The sequence below is a fragment of the Monodelphis domestica genome, chromosome 4 (assembly GCF_027887165.1).
Source record: "Monodelphis domestica isolate mMonDom1 chromosome 4, mMonDom1.pri, whole genome shotgun sequence".
Taxonomy (NCBI): domain Eukaryota; kingdom Metazoa; phylum Chordata; class Mammalia; order Didelphimorphia; family Didelphidae; genus Monodelphis; species Monodelphis domestica.
The window spans coordinates 182,110,313-182,131,729 of NC_077230.1; the positions used below are offsets into that span (position 1 = coordinate 182,110,313).

The 21,417-nt window shown below is 37.2% G+C and overlaps 2 protein-coding genes across 7 annotated transcripts in view; one reads left to right on the forward strand and one right to left on the reverse strand.

The window, feature by feature from the left end:
- METTL8 (methyltransferase 8, tRNA N3-cytidine) overlaps positions 1–9,431 on the reverse strand; it is a 103,298-nt gene extending 93,867 nt beyond the window's left edge. For 2 of the 6 annotated variants that reach the window (XM_056793990.1, XM_007494358.3), the window contains exon 1: positions 9,290–9,431. The gene's annotated coding sequence lies outside the window, so the exon portion shown is untranslated. Of the gene's footprint in view, positions 1–8,458; positions 8,836–9,289 lie in introns of those variants that run through there. The other 4 variants (XR_001629973.2, XM_056793989.1, XM_007494360.3 and 1 more) reach the window with 4 other exon arrangements.
- A 70-nt stretch (positions 9,432–9,501) lies between these two features.
- Positions 9,502–21,417, forward strand: part of DCAF17 (DDB1 and CUL4 associated factor 17) — a 33,959-nt gene continuing 22,043 nt past the window's right edge. The window contains exons 1-5 of the mRNA XM_016433700.2: positions 9,502–9,654; positions 10,946–11,049; positions 12,218–12,308; positions 16,499–16,635; positions 18,045–18,123. Coding sequence (XP_016289186.1) covers positions 9,502–9,654; positions 10,946–11,049; positions 12,218–12,308; positions 16,499–16,635; positions 18,045–18,123 — 564 coding nt within the window. The remainder of the gene's footprint in view (positions 9,655–10,945; positions 11,050–12,217; positions 12,309–16,498; positions 16,636–18,044; positions 18,124–21,417) is intronic.

Consider the following 21,417-nt stretch of genomic DNA (forward strand, 5'->3'; position numbering starts at 1 on the left):
TAAAACAGCTTACATTGCAATGATAGGAGGAAATTGTCAATTTAAAAAGTATATATAAGCTTTACAAACAAGAATAGCAGAGTTGCATTAAATGGGCTTGATACAACAAACGGGACCCCTGGATTACAATTTGTACAACATCAAACCAGGAGACAAAGTATACATAAAAATTTCCAATAGAAAATTGGCTACAGACATAAAGTGCACTGGACCACACAAAGTATTTCTTACTACCCCGACAGCTATAAAAATTGCAGGGAAAGATTCATGGTTCCACTGTTCCCACATAAAACCAGAAAAATCCAACAGCACTGTAATAGACGTAGAAGATAATTAGACAAAAGATAGTGCTGAGAAATTAAAACAAAAACTGATTAACATCAAAAAGTACACCACAAAGAAAGAATAGTGCCACATAATGTTTGAGACAAGGAGATCCCAGCAGTCAAGCATGCCACTATAACAAGAAGACAAGTTTCCAGCCCAGAGGAAAAGCATCAAGAAGAGCTGCTAAAGAGAAAAAAAAAAGAGAAAAAGCTGAAATGGACAGCTAAGACTTTGAACTTGGTAAATTTGTTTATACAAGAGGACAGACAGAAAACGATACTTATATGTAAGACAGAGTGTGGCAAAAGCATAAAACAAAATTAATTTCACATATTAGGGAAATAGCATGCAACACTACATAACTTGGAAGAAAGAAGAGAACCATCAGTCAACATGAGAAGTGGAAATCTGAAGAAACTTGAGAAGTATCCATTCAATACAACAGTATTAGACACAAAACACAAAATCACAAACTGACATATATTGGGAGATTTCGTGTAAATAAATGAGTGTCTGAAACTGCATTTATGCAAAATGTTGATATGTATACAGTTAGTTCCAAAAGGTCTTAGGCAAATAGAAAGATCAATAGATATTTCTATTTGACTGACATCAGGATTAGGGAAGAATGTATATTATTGTATTATATGTAAGTAGTCTCTGTAAATAATGTATATACTATAATTAGGTTAGTAACAGAGTGATAGAGTGTAAATATGTAACATAGCATGTATATATGTTGTACATAAGATTAGGTTATAGATTAGACTAGGGATTTAGAGAATAGTTATAAGTAGGAAATAGATTAGGAATAAATTAAGTTAAGCATAGCATAGACAGTTATACTTAGGAATTGACTTAAGCTGCATTTGCAGATAGTAAACTTTTAATTGTTTATTGTAAAGCTGATGCTGAAATTGTGTTTGATGGAAATATATGGAGATAAAATAGTTTATAAACAATTATATGTAAATAAAATAGGAAAAATGTTTGCATTAGTTTAATTTAGGGTTAGGGTTAGCAATCAAAATATGGACACTTGCTATCATGGGATGCTTGTTGTCAGTTTAAAAAACGCTTTGCAATTTTATAAAAGCCATCTATCTCTTCTTCCTTCTAGCTCATCATCCATTTGCAATATCAATCCCAGACATATGTATATTTATGTATATGTATGTATACATATATATAGTAAAAATATACTGGGTATACATTCAGATGAATGTTGAAATTTAGGCAAAAGACATTCTTCATCCATTTGGTTCTTCCCATATGGATCTCTAGACCAAAATCCTTTGAGGAACTATGGAATTCTTGCAGGAGGTTCTGCAAGGTTTGGGGGTGTAATGCAATCAACATAATGTCATTCCCAAATAGGAGCTTCTGAAGGATCTCATCATCCATGGAAAATTTATCCATGACCTAGATTCTGTAAGACTTCCTCCATGGGAGTGACTACTTTTGTTGAGCATTGCATCAAATCTCCCTCTTTTATGCCTCAGTTTATGTTTATTATCAGAGGACTACTGAATAGTGTTTTATTTTCCTGTTATATCTTTTAGGGAATTCTGAATGATCTTCATATATTCATGGGAGATGTCTCACTGTAAAAGAAACTTTAAGGCAATGTTTTTGTTCTAAGTCAACTTTTTATGCATAATCAACAAATAATAAGCACAGTAACATTCATTACATCTTTCAGGTAATTATAAGACAGTAGAGATGCAGTTCACTGTTAAATTTCACTTGTGAAAGCCTGCTTGTTCCCTTCTAATAACATCCTGAAATAAGATTTTGGATATATGTGAGTGCAGGCATAAAAGTCAGTAATTGATGTTTTCTTGATCACCATTTTTTTAGTTTGTTTTTTGAGGTCCAAAATTTTGCCCATGCCTTTAGTATCTTCCTGTAGATGCCATGTGAATTGGCCACTTCATGCCCTTCCAGCAAGAATATATATATTCAGTTCAACTGAACTGGACTAAGTATATATATATGTATGTATATATATATATATATGTATATATATATATTAGTTATATAAGTTATATAGTTATGTATATATATGTTATATAGTTATATATATATATGTTATATAGTTATATATCATATATATATATACTTAGTCCAGTTCAGTAGTTCAGTTGCTTTCCCCATTTTTGTTTTCTTCAGTAACACATTTACTTCCTCTGTAAGTACTTCAGGAATTATATTATTATACAAGGGTGGATATTCTACTATTCTTGATGGGGAAAACATTTTATTGGAAAAGTTCTTGTAAATAATTTCCATTTTTCTTCTATTCCTTCCATTTTCATTAAATTTCCATGAAATGACTTTGCTTAGCTGGATATCTTGCAAGTTTTCTTTACACTGGTTTTACCCTTCACTGCTTCTTCCTGCTTTATAAGACAACTTTGCTCATAATGATCCATTATCCTTCTTTGTAAAATTTTATAGATGAGTTTATATCCTAACTCAATATCTCTCTTCATTTAGTAAATAATCCACCATTTTCCTGACTATCATGCCTTCTGGGCTATTTTGGTTTCCACGTTGAGGCAATTAATTTACATTGGTTGAACTTCCGGATGAAATTATTAGTCAGTGTCGATTTCTGTTCATTTCTGTTGTCCATTTCCCACTGAAAAAATTTAAATAGCTTGCTTACATCCGGGGATAAATCTTAATGTATACCACATCTTCTTATATTTATATATTCTTTTCTTTGCTCTGATGTATAATAGTCTTATTGTGCACAGATTCTGTCTGAGGGAAAACTCTCATATCCATAGTAGGCTTTTACTGTCTGTTAAAATGTAGTTGATTTCATTTTTTGTGATATTATTTGGTGCCTATAAATTCCTTTTTTTTTTAAGGAAGTATGGTTCCCTTTTACTCATTCATGACATGGAAATGTGAGGTTTCTGTATAATCTACAAGTCTTTTGGCTTAGCTCATGTTTTTCTCCCTAAATCATATTTTCCCACATATTTCTCTGTATCCTCAATTTTTCTATCATTGTATGATTGCCACCACAAACAGCATGGCTATGAATATTCTTGTACAAGTCTTTTTCCTTATTATCTCTTTGGGGTACAAACCCAGCAATACTATGGCTGGATCAAAGGGCAGACAGTCTTTTAGTGCCCTTTGGGCATAATTCCAAATTGCCTTCTAGAATGGTTGGATCAATTCACAACTCTACCAGCAATGCATTAATGTCCCAAGTCATCTTCCATTTAGCTGCAACATCTTTTTTTCTCTTAGTTTCATTTATAGCAAGAATTTCTTGACTGATATGATTCAACTTCTGCAATACATCCATTCATTGGCCATTGGATTTAGATTTAGATGACTAACAATCAAAGAAAGATTGATGGTCTTAAAACTCTGTGATCTTTCACATTCTCTGCCCCCTTTCCCCACTACTCTGCTACAGTCACTGCAAAAGCACAGGACTGAGGACCATTTAATAATTTTTCTTTATTTCCTAATTGTTATTGCCAAAAAGAATTATATTATCAGCTGACTAGTCTACTGGTGATGTACCTCTCCATCACTGGCTACGCTGGTGCTCATAAGACAAATTCAATTTGTTTCCAGAACCTTATTCAAAGCTTCCAACAGGATAGAACCTGCCAGCCCTTGTTGCTCAATTGGAAAAAACCTTTGAGAATCTAGGGTTAGGAGATTAGGACATTATGTAGCTTTGGTAAATCTTAATTTTAGGAATGTAAAAAAAAAAATCTGACAAAACCCTTAATGACATTTTTTGTGGACAAGAAAGATGTAGGCTGGAAAACAAAATGGATAAAACCCCTTATTCTCAGGACCCAGAATTCAGGGTAGTATTGGTTGTTCGTTAGGTTAAATGGATTATGGGTTAAATAGGTTTTTGTGGCCTGGTCTGAGAATTTAACTACTATATGAAAAATTGCTCCTATAGGAAAATACATTCTTATTTTCAAATATCACACTCACTAGTGAGCTTTTGTTAACATGGACTAAACGGGTCATAAAAATTAGCAAAACTACAAAACATGAAGGAAATTAACCAGTTAAAAATTAAGCTGTTTAAAAAGAAATAAGTGAGAATTTTAATACATATTGAAACTTGAATGCACAACACTGACATTATACATTGTTTGTACTCCCAGCCTTGCTGCTATGATGCTAGTGGAATGGAAAAGGCTTGGGAAAATCTGGTGAGTCAACAAACAAATGGAGAAAAATAATTTTTTTTTCTGCCTACATGCAAGGTTAAGAAAGCACTAGATGCAAACATCAATAATATGGAAATAGGTTTTGATCAAGGACATATGTAAAACCCAATGGAACTGCATGTCGGTTATGGGAGGGAGTGAGGGGAGGGTTAGGGAAAGAACACGATTCTTGTAATCATGGAAAAATATTTGTGGCTGTTTGTCTATGCATTTCCTAATGCTTTCAGTAGCTGAATCACAGTCCTCCTGTCCACATCTTCTCTTCCCATCACCCTTAGTGACTTCAACAAACATGACAAGATTTCCTTATCATCCATTCCAATTCCTCCATCTTTACATCATTTTTGACAACCACTGACATAGTCAGATAGTCACAACATGGATCCTACTGTTGTGGGTACTTCCTTCAAAACTACATAATGCAACCCATTCTTGCCTACCTATTCCATTCATAAATTCCCATATATGTTCTACTAGAGTTCATGTAACCTGTTGGGGATGCCTTCTAGCTCTACTGAAATTACATAAAAAGCAAGTGGCCTACTCATTGGTTAATTAGCCCATCTTTGTACTGGATTATATAAATTTCTGATGACATTTTTTATTCTTTCTCCTGTGTAATTCTTCATGTGCAATTTGTAATAACTTGTTCTGCATACTATGAAGCTTTCCTTGCCCCTGGCACAGTGGATAGAGCACTAGGCCTCAAATTGAGTTGAAATCTGACATCAGATACCCACTAACTGTGACCCTGGGCAAGTTACCTAACTTTAGTCTGCCTCAGTTTCTTCAACTGTAAAATGGGGAAAATAATAGCACCTGCCTCACAGGATTACTGGGACAATCAAATGAGAAAATATTTGAAAATGCTTAGTAGAGTGTCTGGGATATAATAAGCATTTTAAAAAATCTTACCTTCTTTCTTAGATTCAATACTCAGTATTAGTTCCAAGGCAGAAGAGTGATAAAAGCTAGACAATTGAGGTTAAGTGATTTGCCTAGGGTCACACAGCTAGGAAATGTCCGAGACCAATTTGAACTCCAGGCCTCCTGGCACTCTATCCACTGAGCTACCTATTTATACTTTATAATAGGCATTTAATAAATATTTGTTCTTTTCCCCCTGTCTTTCCCTTCAAATTCAGCTTTTTAGAGATCATGGTATTCTATAACTTACAACCACAGAATATTACTGGAAGAATACTGGTATTAAAATATGAGTCATCATTCCAAGTAGAGACTTGGGAGTAATTAAAAGTATTGGAAGATTCTCAAAGGCAATCCAGCCCATTCTCCTCCCATTCAATTTTGGACCAACTTCTTCATCTATTTGCAGAATTTATCAAAAATATATGAACTGTGGATACACTTTATGGATTGTTGATCAAGTTGCATACCTGGACAACAAACATTCTTCATCTAATTAAGTTTCTCCTTTATGGATAATTAAAGCAAACTCTTCTGAGTGATTATAAATGCAATATAGGAAGAGATGCGATTTTTCAGGACTGCATACAATTAGCACAATGCCACTGACAAACCCCAAAATCTGGAGTTGTTTTTTATCTATAGAGAATCCATGGACATATTTCATGACAGTAGCAAACCTTATTATCAGTGAGAGAGAGAGAGAGAGAGAGAGATTGATTATATGTGAAATAAGATAAAGGGGAAAGGAAGTCAATAACACATTATCAAATTAGGAAAAGCTTCATTTAGAAGATGAAACTTGAGTTAAACCTGACTGGAAACTAGGGATTCTAAGAAGCAGAAATGAGGAGGGAACATGTTCCAAATATGAGGGACAATCAGTGTGAAAGCAAGGAGATGAGATGGAATATCTTGTATGAGGAAGTGTAAAGACAATCTCAAGTACAGGATTACAGATTTAGTACAAGAAGTACCTCAGAGAGCATCTAGACAAATCCTCTGTTACAGATGAGAAAATCAAGACTGAAGGAGACTTAACTAATATACAAGCAGTAAGGAATAAAAGTGGGAATTTAAACCCAGGTCCTCTGACTTGAGTCAATACTTTTTTTACTGTTACTATCCTACCTCCTTTGGCCATATTGCTGAGTGGACGAAAGGAAGTAAGGTAAAGAAAGGTTAGAAGGTGGTGATGAGCTTTAAATGTCTCAATTCAAGAAGTAATAGAGAGCTTAAGGAAAAGTTTAGGGGGTACTGGAGTGGCAGTCAGTCAATAAACAGTTATTAAATGGCTACTTGCCAGGTTACTGTGCTAAGTGCTAATCAGATTGTTTGAGTTAAATCACAGACTTCTACCCCTCTCTATTCTCCTAGGCTATCCCATTAATCTACTGATAATTGATGTCTTCCTACTACTATGCCCTGGCCCTGAGAGGGGGTAGTATGATGCAAGGGAAGAAAGCTTAATTTGGAGTAAGAGGACCTGATTTTGAATCCTAGCTCTGTCATTTCCTGTCATATGACCAAGGGCAAGTCAAGTTATCCACCTCCCTTCACCCCCCCCCCCTCCAGTTTCCTCATCTATTACATTAAGAGTTTGGACTACATAATCTCTAAGTCTCTGACTCTCTAGTCCTCTTTAGGTTGGACCCCAAAGTTAGTCATTTTAAGTCTGTTCTCCCATTATTAACTTAGAACAATCACTCAGTTCTTATTTAATTACTAGCTCACAACTCTGGAGTGTGGTAGGACAAGGAGTATCACCATCCCATTTTACAGATATAATCGAAGCTGAGATTAAATGATTTGCCCACTTACAAAAGTCAAACAACTATTAAGTTGAGGAGGCAGAACTGGAACCCAGTGCTTCTTGACTCCAAACAGTGAATATTCTTACCACTCCATTCTTCTTCCCCATTCCCTAGACCTTCTGCTATTTTGCCTTGATAATCTTCAACTCTGGGTAACATCCGGATATACTTTCTCTGATTCCAGGCGTTGCTAGGGAAAGTCAGATTACTGTGCTAACTAGATCCACCAAGACTTAATGCTATCTAACCTCAGCTCAGAGCTCATTGATGTGCAACAATACTTAATTCCTTTAATAAAGGTTGTTCCAACCCTTTTCTCCTTATTCCACCCCCTTTCCCTACCCCTTTACTTTCGATAACTTTTACTTCGGGATTTTTATTCACCTTTTTTCTCCTTTCTTTCAGTCTTAAGAGGGAGAGCTAGTAGTAGAGGCTAAAGTACCACTTTAGCTCTTAAATCTACCCCCTTAGCTGTCTGTAGTACTTTGTCCCATCTCAAGTCTTATTCTTACTCTCTTCTGGTTTTCTTTTCTACCCTCACTCTATCAAATTTCTCTATTCTCTCCTCAATGTATTCCCTCTCCCTCAAAAAAAGTGATTCTATCCTTTGTTCTCTCAAAGTAATTTGATTTACACTTCTCTTTTATTGAACATCCAATTCTTTAGTTTATATCTTTCTATACCTCATGTGTCATAATGTAAAGGAAAGAACATTGACCTTAAGTGAGGGGGTTAGGATTTGAATCCCAGTCCTGACACTTTCTACCCATGCAGCCTTGGGCAAATCATTTAGGATACAGCTTAAGTTTCCTCCAAATATTTAGTCCTCTCTCCCAAAGTACCTAGAATTTAATAACTTAGTATATACTTTTTTTATTCACTTTATATTGATGCTGTAGATGTTTCTATATGTACTTGTTATTTCCACTGGAAAGCAAGTTCCCTTAGAATGTGAATTAGAACCCAGAATGGTGTTCTGCACTTAGTAGGCGCTTAAAAAAACTTTCATTAGTTTGTATACCCATGGCCTAGTAAAGCACAGTGGACACACAAAAGGCTGTTTAATAAAATTTTAGTGAATACTGAATATTGATGAGGAAGCTGGTTTAAAGGGTGGAGTGGGGCGTGGATAAAAGTGAAGGGGCCCAGGAAGGAGTAACATACCTTTAATGCTCGCTTTTCTGGTTTAGACAAGACCCTCCCTTCTTGCATAAGAAGGAGCTTGGACGCCGGGACACAGCGCCCCTCTCGGTCCCTGACCCAGGAAGTGAGCAAGGACTCACGGTCGGGATGCTGAGAGAGCTGTATTAGCAGGGACCAAAAGTCTGCAAAAGGGAATGCAAGACATTTCCCGTACACAGCCCTGGACCAAGTCCTCTCTTCATTGTCTAGCTGTCCAGACACGTACCTTGCCTCCCCCAACGTAGAATCTGCTAAACCTGGGCCCGCGGGTCCCAAGCCTAGCCAGACCAGGTTGGAAGGGCCACGTGGTTCTACACCGGGGCAGGAGCAACTCCACCCCACATCTTATAACCCCGCCCTCCGCGCACAGAGCCTGATGGGAATGGTAGTCCGGAAGCATTTCCCGCAACTGTCAGAAACTACATTTCCCGTGGAGCTAGCGGCACTTGGAGGCCCAAGGTGGAGAGGCGGCCTCTTTTTGTTCTCCTCTGGGTGCTCGAGAGGGGAAGAGGAGGGGGAGGGGAGGCACGCTGCTTGAACTGGGTCTTGGAGCACCCACTACTACCTCTGCCGGAGACCGCTGGGCCTCCGGGCCGCCTGGAAGTGGGTCTATTTCCTTTCCCCCCATTGCGCTCGCCTAGAAGGCCTGCTGCAGTGTAGGCCCCCGGTCCAGCTCTGGGTCACCTAACCCTGGGCTCTGAACCTCAGTGCCAAGCACGGATTATCCCAGTCGCTCTCCAGCCAAATTTCCCTTCGGCCCTACTCTTCCCTCGCGCCGCCCTCTGCCCGCTGTCCCAGGTCCCATTTCCCCACCTCGCTCCCAGCCAGGAATTAGAAGGCCGCTCCCTCTCAGGGTTGGAAAAGGTCAGAGCAGGATGGCCCGGGACAACTCTGTCCCGGGCTCTGGCCCGACAAGGTAATGATGTGGCTCTTTCCTCTGATCACTCGCCAGCCCAGTCTTCGTGCCTGCCGCCCGGCCCCAGGGGTACCTCCACGCGCTTTTCCCGGGCCTGCCACTCCCCCAGATGTGCTCGGATTCGGCCTCCGGGCGTCCGCGGGCCAACGGGAAGCCCAACATATGCAGCCAGCTGAGCAGGAGGGCCCAGGGCTTTTTCTCTAACGATGCAGGGATGGTCCAAAGGACAAACTTGGGGATCCTGAGGAAGCTGGTGTGCCAGGTAATTGCGGTCATTTTTTTACACCCCCCCCCCAACAATATTTTTGAAATGTGTGACTAATGGAAAGCAGTTTTTAAATTTTTAATTAAAATTTTTTATTTTGAATTTAAATACCAAATAAAATGGACTTTTCATATACGTAGAACAGAAAAAATGATTGTACAAAAAACTGCGGGTCTCTTATTATATACATTGCTTTTCTTTTAGAAATACATCATATATTCATCAAGTGATTTTCAAACCTGTCCTGCTTGTCTGTGTTTCATCCTGACTGCCCTATTCCCTTGTATGTTTCAAGGATCCCCTTCTCTTTTTTCCTAGAATTTTTTTTTTTGGCTATCCCCTCCCTCTAAACTGGGGGGAGGGGGGAAGTCCTTGTAACAAATCTTCATAGTCAAAACAAATTCTGACCTTGACTTTATTTGGGAAAAAAAAATCTTCCCTGTGAGTCCATCACCTTTCTACCTCGAAGTGAATAGAATGTTTCTTTTTCAGGCCTCGGGAATAGTGGTGGATCTTTGCTCTGATCCGAATTATTTACTCTTCGGAGATGGCTAAAGAAAGATCTCCCCAACCCCAGCCCCTCCTCCCCCCCAGCTCCTAGAAGAGGTGATAGGTTTTGCTTGGAGTTGGGTGGGTGGAGTTGGAGGAGGAAGCAAATTGGGTTGTTTTGAATGGATTCTCCGGAAGAGCTGTTTTCCAGGAAGACGTAAAGAGAGGGAGGGGAACTGAAGGGCCTTCAAATGAGGAGATTGATTAATGCACACTAATAGAGATCAAACATAATTAAAAATCAAGCAAAGTGCCCACAAGATTTTTCTTTTCCCTTCTGTTGGGAAAGGAAAACTCCCACTTCCACCAGAACTTAGGCAAGTCTCCAGTCTTATCCTCCCCATCAACTATGGCTGAAAAGGCTGACAAAAAAAAAATAAGGCGGAAGCTTTCCGCTTTACTATTGGTTACTGAACTGCCTGTTTGATTTCTTAGTGTGTGCCTAGTCACTGTTCCTTTTATGTTATTTTAATTTTTTTAATGCTCTTTCTCTAAAAACCTTACAAACTAATTTTAACACCCACAGTAGTCATGCAACTGTATTTTAATGTAAAATTATTAGTAGAGAAGGATTTGCCAGTTGCTAGATCAGTTTTGAAATTTTACTTAAAGTTTTCACTTAAGAGAACATACATTTTGCATTTGGCTAGCTAACTTGAAGTTGGTTCCCTATCACTTGGAGAAAATATGACCAAACTCTTGACCAAATTGTAAATACAGCATCCATTTTATCTTTCAGAAAAGCACTAAATTCAAGAATGTTTGGACAACTCATTCTAAATCACCAATTGCCTATGAAAGAGGAAGAATATATTTTGACAATTACCGGTGCTGTGTCAGCAGGTGATTCTTTTGTGAAAATTCACACTTATTACACCTCACTGCTCATACTGATTCTAAACTTCCCCAGAATTTCTAGAGAAACACCATCTTGTGCTTGGTGAGGTATCAATATGAAACAAATGGGGGTGGGTTAAAGAGTTCAAGGTAAAGTCTAGTAACCAAACATAATTTTTGAAGGTTTCAAATCTCAAATTATCTGTTGTTCTGCTTCAGCTCTCTAAATTCTAAATTAACACAGCAAATTCTGTTACTATGTAGGTGAGAGTTAGCATTGACTACAGGACAGAAAACAACTCAGAGTTCAGATGGCCTGGATTCCAGTTCTGTTTGAGGCAGATATAGTGTGCCTCCTGGCAAGATTTAAGATTTTATTCCAGAATAGTTAGTTCCAAAATAGTTTCCAGACAAACACTAATTAGCATTTCCTCTCCCACAATTTTGTCTAACAATGAAATCAGAAGTCCTGAATAAAAAAATAAATGAAATAACATTTTTTTAGAATGCTAATGGTGTTTCACATCACATAATAGGCAGTTACCAAAATGATTAGGGTTAGTTTTAAAAACATTTCATTCGTTATTATGAATGGATGGTACTGATTTGGGCTCTCTTGCCAAAAGGTTGTGATAAATACAAAAATTTTTTCATTAGAAACACTCATATTTGCAATCCTGTGCTGTTCTTCTCAGTCTTAGAGTTGATGGATGTACAAAAATGAATCAAGTAGGCATCTGGTTGTCCAATGAGATAGTGTCCCAGAGAAATTTCTCCTGAAGAAGAGCTCAGATTTACATTGCATTTGAAAGTTTCCAAGCTCTTTTCATATCTTATCTAATGTTCACAACAACCCTGTGATGAAGGAACTTTTCACCCCCATTTTACAGTGGAAGAAGAGGCTCAGAATTAGTAATCTGCTGAACATCCCATTACTAGTATATTTCCATTATTTAAATGGTACTTATTTTTAAATTGGAATTATTCAGGGAAAATTTCTTGGGAAGAAAAAGAAAATCTTTTGATTCATTCTGTGTGGCTTGAGGTCAAGGTGGCACTTCATGAAGATGAAGAACTGTAAAAAGGGTAATTCAGTAACCAGTGAGAATGGGTAAAACCAGCTATCAACTGTAGAATTTCTTAAGAATGATCATTTGTTATCATTTTTCCTCAGTGTTGCAGCAGAGCCAAGAAAGCGTTATGAGATGCCAAAGTGTTCTAAATCAGAAAAAATAGAGGACGCTTTATTGTGGGAATGCCCTGTGGTAAGACTTGTCTTCCCAGAATCTGCTAATAAATGTAAAAAAATTATTTCATTCTATAAAGAGAGTTTGTTATTGATATGGGGCAAAAAGGCAGTTATCACAGAGTGTTAGAGGTAGGAGGGAAATTTGAGATCATCTGTGATTAGAGAAACTCAGTAGGGGATTATCTTCTGAAAATCCAAGGAATTCAAGAAGTGATTATTTCTTTTGATTGCCTTGTGTGGTCATCACAAAATAATAAACATTAGGAAATTTCCATAGTTTGATAATTTATTTTAAATTATTTCCATAATTTAATATTTGATTCCACAGTTTGATACTAATAATTAATAAAGATGAATAATTTCATTTTAATCAGTATTTGTAACAAAATTCATTTTCATATTCAAAACTTTGAAGAAATAGTAAATGATAGACAAAAATTTCAAAGATGAAAATTTTAATATCAAACTTGCTTATACAACATTTTTAAAAAATTAAATTATTATTGTATCTATTGTCCTTAACAGCATTAATACACAGTGTTTTTTTGTTGGAAACATCATATTACATAGCTATGTAAATGTTATGATATTTCATATGAACATATAATATGAATCTAAGTCCTTTATCAAGAGAAAAGGTAAAATAAAATAATTATTTTGCAGTAAACAGCTCACTCTGGAAACTTTTCTATTACTCCATTAATACTATTTATAGTTTTGTTTTATTTTTTAAATGTAGCTTTGCTCAAAGCAACGTGGATATAGAATCTTAAAGTGTTAGCACTGGAAGAAGGGGTCTTCAAGATCATCTAGTCCAACCTTCCTTTCATTTTTTTTTTAATTTAAAACCTTTACCTTCTGTCTTACTCCAAGGCAGAAGAGTGGTAAGGGCTAGGCAATGGGGGTCAAGTGACTTGCCCAGGGTCACATGGCTGGGAAGTGTCTGAGGCCAGATTTGAACCTAGGACCTCCCGTCTCTAGGACTGGTTCTCAATCCACTGAGCTACCCAGCTGCCCCTGATAGGGTTATTTTTTATTGTCTATTTTTTTCTTGACTTCAGACTTGATGTTAGGGCTAGACTCTGCTACACTTATGAAGGGAATTTTGGTCTGGTTTTTACTGCTTTCTTGGAATATTGTGTGTTATGTTATTCAGGGATCTTAGGGACAAGTTTTTTCCCCTCAACTGAGTATATATCTCTTTGTTTTTTATTTGGTAACCAGAGCAACATACAATTGCTTATTCTTTACTAGAACATGTTCTTAAAATGTGTTTTTTTCCTGATAAGAAGAATATTCTTTTACATGAATCTTTAGTTTTTATTTTTGCAACTGAAGAGGAAATACAATGTCACTTGAATGGATAAACCAGTATCAATGGAGCAAAATGTTGACCCTTAGGATAAATTTTTATTATTTTCTTCCATCATGATACACATCACAATGTGTATTTTCTCTTCCAAATACAGACATCTATCTCTATAATTTCAGTTAAATAAAGCTATATTCATTTTTAATATCATGCACTGAAAGCTTTCAGTGTTCTCAGAGTGGTGTGATCCAGGGCAGAGTCTAAATATTGGTCTCCTGGTCTGAGCTCTGCAAGTTTCTGACTTGGGTTTGGGTCTAGGCAACAGTGGATTGTGTCTGAACTTTGTTTATCAGATAGCTAGAAAGCTGGGTTTCACCTCATACTTATCAGATTGGCTAATTTTGCAGAAAAGGAAAATGACTAATGTTGGAGTGGATGTGGAACAATTGGGACATTTATGTACTGTACATAAAGTTGTGAACTGAGTTAACCATCCTGGAGTACAATTTGGAACTGATCAAAAGGGCTTTAAATTAGTACCAGCAATACCACTAGCAAGTCTGTATCTCAGAGATATCAAAGGAAAAGGACCTATTTGTACAGAAGTGTTTATAGCAGCTCTTTTTGTGGTGGCAGAGACTTGGAAATTATGGAGATGCCCATGTGTAGTGGCATATGATTGTAATGGAATAATATTGTGCTATAAGAAATGATGAGCAGGATGATTTCAGAAAATTCTGGGAAGACATACATGAACTGATGCAGAATAAAATGAGGAAAACACTATACAATCCAACAGCACTATTATAAGATAATCAAATATGCATGATCTAGTTATTCCCATCAATACAGTGATCCAAGACAATTCCAAAGGACCTATAATGAAAAATGCTATTCACCTCCAGAGAGAACTGTTGAAGTCTGAATGAAGATTAAAGCATACATTTTTAACTCTATTTTTCTTGGGGGTTTTTTGTTTGTTTGTTTTGTTTTGTTTTTGCAACATGGCTAAAATGGAAATATATTTTGTATGATTTCACATGTATAGTTGATATCACATTTCTTCTCTTTTCAATGAGTGGGAGAAGGGTGGTAAATAATATGGAACTTTAAAAAAATTAATGAATGTTAAAAATATATATATAACAAACCTATTTTTAGGAAAAAGCCTAGGAAGCTGGGTTCCAGAGAAGTGACTTGACTAAGATCACTCAGCTAGCAACAGATTATATAGTTAGACCTCAAACCTAGGCCCTCTGGATCTTTTCATTCTAAAGCCAGTATTTTTTGTATTCTTAACATCCAAAGGTACAAAGTATGAAATCAGACCTCAACTCTAACCATAGGAATGGCTTGATTTGTTTTATTTTGCCAAGAAATAACTTATACTGTATCAGAATGAAAGCCAAATAAAGCTCTTTTCTGCTAAAGTTCTTTTTTAATGGTTACAAGGCCATCTCTTCAGTCTTTAATTGCATTTTTTGACAATATCAGGACAAACCACTACTGAAATAAAGGACAGTCATACATAAGTGGAAGAGGTTATTGCCCAATTTCTAACTTTGCCTCTGTGTGATTTTTTTCTCCCCTTATTTGAGATGAAAGAACCTTTTTCATGGAAAAATATCTAAAAGTATACTGTCAGTCAGCAAGCATTTATGAAATACCTTCTATGTGCCAAGCAACTATACTAAGCAATGGAGATTCAAAGACAAAAACAAAAGAAACATTCTGTTGATAATATTCTACTTTTAAAGCTTTTCACTGTCTAGGAATGTCATTTGCACTTAGACTTAGGGAAAATGTTTGAACCCAGGGAATCGGTAAGGGTTAGTCTGAAGATCCTTCCAGGACTTGGTCTGTGGTCCTATAATATATTCCCTAGCATTTAAAGCACTGGAAATAGTTGCCAGTATAGTCTTATATATAGCTTAAAATGAATTTGTACCTAGGCATTATTTAAAGTATAGAGTGATAACCTCAATATAGAATAGATAACCAAGAAGGGCTTGGATTATTTTGTTTTTGTGTTTTTTTTATTACTTTTCCTAACATCTGGAAAAGGGTGGGGGATTTACATACATATATGCAATATATTTAATCTATTTAATAATTCAGTCATTTAATATCCATTTATGAAGATATGACTACATCTGCTTCCTATTCACTGCAAAGCCTTCCTTCTCAGCCTAAGGAAACTGGCTAAATCTGAAATTTCCCATTTCCCTTAACCTTTCCTCTTTGAACCATGTTCTTATCTGATAAACCCAATGCAGGCTCCCTCCTTGTCACTCCTTCTTGTTGCATTAGACTTCCACCTTGTGGCAGCTACCCAATAAAAGTAGGGGCTACTTCCAGATGGCACAGCAACCAAACTATTGAATGGAGTCATTTATTGCAAGTAAAAGGACCCAGCACCACAATGAATGTCCACCTCTCCTTCCCCTTTTGTTTTTTAGTCCCAGATAGCATTTTTTTTTAAATTGAGACTAGAATAGAACCAAGAGTGAACAGCAAAGCAATTAGTATAATTTGTCTCCTAGGCATGTAACAAGAGTTTTGAAGTAAAAGAAGTCATACAAAGCAAGGAAGGAAGACAAGTAGAATAAATTCTTCCATGTGGCACTTAATTGCCAAATTTCAGACATATTTCTATAACAGATCTATTTTTAGGAGTTATTAATGAATGCAACCTTATATACACACAACCTTAGCTCTCTTCTACCCTAATGAATAGGACTGCTATACTTGAGCATTTAATGATCCTCTCTCCCAGGCTGCATATTGGTTTGAATTTTTCCTTATGCATTTGGCTGTTTTCTTTGGCTGCTAAGCCATCTTCCTTGTTCATGGCAAAATTCAGACTTTTCACACCTCACTTTTTTTTTGTCTAGGGGGACATACTGCCCAATCCATCAGATTACAGATCATCCCTCATAGCTCTCACTGCTCATAACTGGCTACTTCGTATATCTGCAAATAATGGAGAAGTACTGGAGAAAGTTTATCTTGCTTCTTATTGCAAATTCAGGTATGAAACTGTGAAGTCACTTTCATAGCCAAGTTTTTATTAGCAAGTACTTTATACTTACTTTCCAGGACTTATGATTTACAGTGTATTGAGCTCTCCTTTTCATATGTTTCTCACACGTAACTGGCATTTGAGTACTTATAACACCAGCTCCCTGTTTACCTGACCTGTCTCTTAAATAAACTTTACTTCTTAGACTGTAGAACACCAATTTTCAGGCTATTTCTTGTAAGGACCATTTTGTTCTTAAAGTTTGATTTGTTAATTCAATCAATAAATATTCACGTAGTTCCTTTTATTCTTGAATGGCAGCCTGGATAAATTTTTGGACTTGGAGTCATGAAATCCTGGGTTTAAATCCAGTCACCACTGTGACTTTGGACAAGTCCTTTAGCCTCTTTGAGCCCATTTTCTCATCTGTAAAATAAGAGAGTTGGCTCAGTCGTCTCTGAGGATCCTTGCAGCTCTAATTCTGTGATCTTATTCATAAGGTATTGTGACAGTCTATGGAGGATTAAAAAAACAAATAAGAAGAAACTACCCCCACCCTCATTGATTTCATAGTTTAAGAGGATAATCAATGAGTGTTTGCCAATGATCATAGTAAAAAAGTAGAATGTGAAAGTGAAATAAGAGGTACAGAATATCAGGGTAGTTCAGAGGGGGAAGGGATTACTTCTGACTTGGGTGGTCCAGCATGATACTCGCAACTGCTTATAGCCATCAACTAAGCAAATTAGATACATTTTGAAATGGATATGCATTTGAATGCTGAAATAGAACAACATTTGTTTACTTAGGATTTTTACAAGATTTCCATTTTAAAAATATATGCTTGCTTTGCTTTATTCATCTTAATTATTACTTATTAATTTTTGATACTGGCACATCAAACACAACATTTTAAAGTACCAAGACTTATAAATTATTAAGAAGAGACATTTACACTTCAAGATGCCCTTTTGCATGTTCCAATAGAACTTTCCAGTGATTTACAAATATTTAATAAAATATTTTTTCTTAGAGGGAAAGGGAGAAAACATTGATTAGGCACCTACTATGAGTCAGATCTTTCATTTGAGAGGCATCTAGTTAGCATAGCGAGTGGAGCACCAGATCTGGAGTCAGGAGAATCTGGATTCAAATCTGGCCTCAGACATTTCCTAGTTGTGTGACCCTAGGCAAGTCATTTAACCCAGCTGACTAGCCCTTGCCCTTCTGTCTTAGACTTGTTACTTAGAAAGTAAGGATTTTCAAAAATATATCTCTTTCATTTGATCCTCACAACAGTTGTCCACTCATAGTTAAATAGCACTGCCTTGTAAAAGGATGTATCCATCATCTTTGAGTAAAAATAGACCAAAAGACGATCCTAAATTAATAAGCCTCTTTTTTTTTCTTTCAAAAAGATATTTGAACTGGGACACTCCTCAAGAGGTCATTGTTGTCAAATCTGCTCAGAGCAAAGCCACAGCTCTTGCCCGCCAGGTAAATATGGACGTTTAGCATTTTGGTTGGTTAAAAAAGTCAGATTTATAAGACTTTGTCTATAGAGACCTATAGAAGAAATGTTACTACAAAACAAGTAACCCTGACTTTATTTTTCCATATCATATATAATAGTGTTTTTTTCACTCTCAGACTGATGACTCATTTTTCTCTGGGGAGCTATAGTATCATTCTGATTCTATACCATTTTCTTGCCATCTCTTACCACTTATTCAGTCAGTCAGCCAATAAGCATTTTTTAGACATTTACTCTGTGCCAAGCATACCTCTAAGTGCTAAGGACACCAAGAAAGGCTAAAATGCAGCCCCTGGCCTCAAGAAGTTCACATTCAAATAAGGGAGACCAAATGAGAGAGAGTAAAAATGGGAGGAAATCTTAGAAGGAAAGGCAGTAGCAATTGGGGAAAGACTTTCAGAAGGTAGGATTTGAGCTGAGTCTTAGAGAAAACCAGGAGAGTCATGAGGCAGGGTGAGGAAGGAGAACATTCTAGGACAATCAGTAGAGAGTCATGGAGAATGGAGATGGAGCATTCTTTGGGAGGAAGTGCAAAAAGACCAGTGTCACTGGATCAAAGAGTATTTGAATGGGAGGCAAGTATAAAAAGATGAAACAGTCAGGAGGGATGTGAAGGGCTTTAAATAGCAATTGAAGGATTTAATATTTTATCTTAGAGGGATATCACTGAAGTTTATTGAGGAGAAGGGTGACATTGAAAGATGGTGATACACTCAACAGTGATAGGTTGAGAAGAGAGGTGAGTTTGGGGTTGGAAAGGCATGAATTTTGCTTTGGATATTTGAGTTTGAGGTGCCTGTAAGAATTCAATTCAAAATGTCTAAGAGGGGGCAGCTGGGTAACTCAGTGGATTGAGAACCAGGCCTAGAGACGGGAGGTCCTAGGTTTAAATCTGGCCTCAGCCACTTCCTAGCTGTGTGACCCTGGGCAAGTCACTTGATCCCCATTGCCTAGCCCTTACCACTCTTCTGCCTTGGAGCCAATACACAGTATTGACTCCAAGACAGAAGGTAAAGGTTTTAAAAAAAATGTCTAAGAGACATTTGGGGATTGAAACCCAGGAGAGAGAGACTAGAGCTGCATAGTCATAATAACTGAATTCATGGGAGCCGATGAAATCAATAAATGAGATGGTATTGAGGATGAACATAAATGAATTCAACACAGAATTTTGAAGGGATGTTTATGGTTAGCAGGTGGGACCTGAATGAAGATCCAGCAAAGAAGACCGAGAAGTGGTCATATAAGTCAGAGAAAAACCAGGAGAGAGTAGTGTCATAAAAACTTAGGAGAGAAAGAAGAGTGTACTGGAGAAGAACATGATTAGCAAGTGTCAAAGGCTTCAGAGATGCCAAAAAGGATAAGTATTGAGAAAAGGCCATTCTTTTAGGCCAGTAAATAATATTGGTAATATTTGAAAGTGTAGTAGTTTCTGTTGATGATGTCAGAAGCTATATTTAAGAAAGTGTAGAAATAAAGGAGAGGAAATAGAGGCACCCAAGGAAGAGGAGCCAATAAGGGGAGGAAAGGTTTCAGAGAATATCTAGCAGGGCTTTTATTTTAAGGATTTTATGCAGGATTTTAAGAATGAGGGAGACATTAGCACATTTGTAGCAGCATCATGGAAGGAACCAGTAGGAAGGGAGAAATTGAAGGATGTCAGAAGGAACAATCTTTTGGAAAAGATAGGATACAATTGAGAATGTTTTGAGAAACTTGAAATTGGATGAAAAAGGTTTAGAATAGTTGTCGTGGTGAATGGGAGAGGGAATTGACTGTGAAATATATAAAAAGAATATCCTACAGCAATGAGGACCCAGTTGAGGTTATATATAAATTTGTAGCAGACCCAGTCATCACATTTTCACAGCTTTGTACAGCTCCATTCATTAGCACATGAATAGGAGTAAAGGTAGGAGTAATACAAAGGTTAGAGTCTGGCAAGGCATGATGGGCAATAGAACAAGGAGGCAAAGGACTCAAGTCAGAGGATAGCCTGGAAACCAAGGAGTTGAGGTAGGGAAGGAAAGAGAATTTAGCTAGTGTATGCATGATGGCCTGAGAAGGAACTAAAGGTGTCAATCTAGGCTATTATTAAACAGCATTTTATTTTTTTCTTTGAACATAAAACTTGTTTTTAGGCTTATTATTGCTTCACCCACTTTCTACCCTCATTGGCCCCCAGTTTCCTGATCCCTATAATATCTAAAAAATTATCTCTTCCCCTATCAACCCAGCAATGACCCTAGTTCCAGCTTTGATCACCTCCAACCTGAATTCTCCAGTCTTCCTGGCTACAACATGTAGTCTCTCCTTTCATAATGATAGTAATAGAGTTCTTTAAGGCACTTTGATAATAATTTATCCTCCCAACAACCCTGAGAGATAGGTGTTACTACTATCCCCATTTTACATGTGAGGAAACAGTCAGGCAGTTTGTTCAGAGTCACACAGCTAATAAGTATTTGAGGCAGGAATTAAATTCATTAACTCAACTCCCATAAATGAGCCTCTACCTAGTTTTGCATAGTGCCTTACATATAAATAAAGCGCTTCTTGAAATCTCTTCTCTTTTGGCTACCTCTTAAAATCTGTCAGTTTTTAACTGTTACTTTCCATGTCAGGTCTTTGGCTTTACAGCCTTCATGCACTAAACACTTTCATTTCTTTCTCCTCCTCCCCCCCCCCCCTTCGTCCCCCTTCATCTAACTTGCCAATAGGTCATGTTGTCTGCTTTCTTCTACTTCTCAATCTCTTTTACTGGCTTTTTGTCCAACTCATTCCCACTAAATGTGGGCATGTCCCAAAGTTTTATCCTGTGCCCTCTTCTCATTCTATACTGTCTTCCTTTCAAATCCCATCCTCTCTCATGAGCACAGTTATCATCTCTATGTAGTTGACACCCACATCTATATATCTAATCCTGGTCTCCTGAACACTCATCTCCTATCACCAACTGCCTTTTAGGCTTCATCAACTTAAAATACTATGGGAATATCAAATTTAGCATATCCAAAACTGAATCTTTTCCAACATCCTTTGCATATGTTCTCTTCTCTCCACCTTCACAGCCCCCACCTCATGAAGGCCCTCCTCACCTCACACCTGGACTATTGTGATGGTCATCTGGTCAGCTAGCCTGCCTCAAGTCTTTCCCTACTCCAGCCCATCCTCCACTTAGCTGCTCCTAAGGAGCAGATCTAACTGTTACTCCTGCACTCAGTAAACTCCAGGGTTCCCAATTATTTCCTGAATCA